The 766-nt window shown below is 52.2% G+C and overlaps 1 protein-coding gene across 1 annotated transcript in view; it reads right to left on the reverse strand.

Annotated features, from left to right (window-relative positions):
- EMH_0018340 (uncharacterized protein) overlaps nucleotides 1-766 on the reverse strand; it is a gene marked incomplete at both ends in the record, with an annotated part of 7,245 nt that overhangs the window by 695 nt on the left and 5,784 nt on the right. Inside the window, 2 exons of the mRNA XM_013501110.1 lie at nucleotides 147-324; nucleotides 386-527. Of these exons, the coding sequence (XP_013356564.1) occupies nucleotides 147-324; nucleotides 386-527 (320 nt within the window). The remainder of the gene's footprint in view (nucleotides 1-146; nucleotides 325-385; nucleotides 528-766) is intronic.

Raw genomic sequence — 766 nt, forward strand, 5'->3', positions numbered from 1 at the left:
GCAGGAGTGGCCGTTGATACGCCTCTGCATCGGTTCATCCGTAGCCCGGAAATATTGCCTTATCCCTCCGTCTGTCTCGGTCTCGGTCTCCTTCCCCGTGTCCTTACAAACAGACGTTGGGATGTATCTTGCTTGAAAACACTGACCTGCTTCGTGGAGCCCGTGACGAGTTCTTGAGGCCTCCTCAAGCTTTCCACGGATGACTCCTTTCTCCTTTTGATGCCAGCTGCTGCAGTTTGTTGCTGACGCTTGGCTGCTACGAACTGGGCTGGAATACTGGGCTGAGTTTGGCCGCCTCCGCTTGAGTTGCCCGCCTGGGAACCCCTGAGATGCAGCAAGGAAAGGACTTGGGGCCCGCCATTCGCCGAATTCGGAAGGCTCAAACTTTAGATCTTGTAGCGGCATGCCGGTTTGGCGTGGTGAGCTGCCTCTGTAGTGCCCCTCAGCTTGCTCCCAGCTCCCCGAGTCTAGCATAGCCCCATAAACATCTGCTGCTGCCGCCCCATGAGATGCTGACGAGTGAAAGTCTGCAGTCACATCTCAAGCAGTCTTTTCAAGCGGTTTAAGTGTACCTAGTATTCAATTTAGATTAGTATCAAAAACACTCATTGAGAAATAGTGGAGGAGATACGTCTTTATCGGAGACGGTAGTCCTCTACGCAGCACAAACAGGCATCTGCATGCCTTGCCTCGCTAAAAACAAACTATAAAAGTAGTCACCTTGCCTCGAACAAAAACACTTCGGGGCGCTTTCACATTGTCTCAC

Source organism: Eimeria mitis, genomic scaffold (genome assembly GCF_000499745.2).
Source record: "Eimeria mitis Houghton genomic scaffold, Emh_scaff633, whole genome shotgun sequence".
Lineage (NCBI taxonomy): Eukaryota > Apicomplexa > Conoidasida > Eucoccidiorida > Eimeriidae > Eimeria > Eimeria mitis.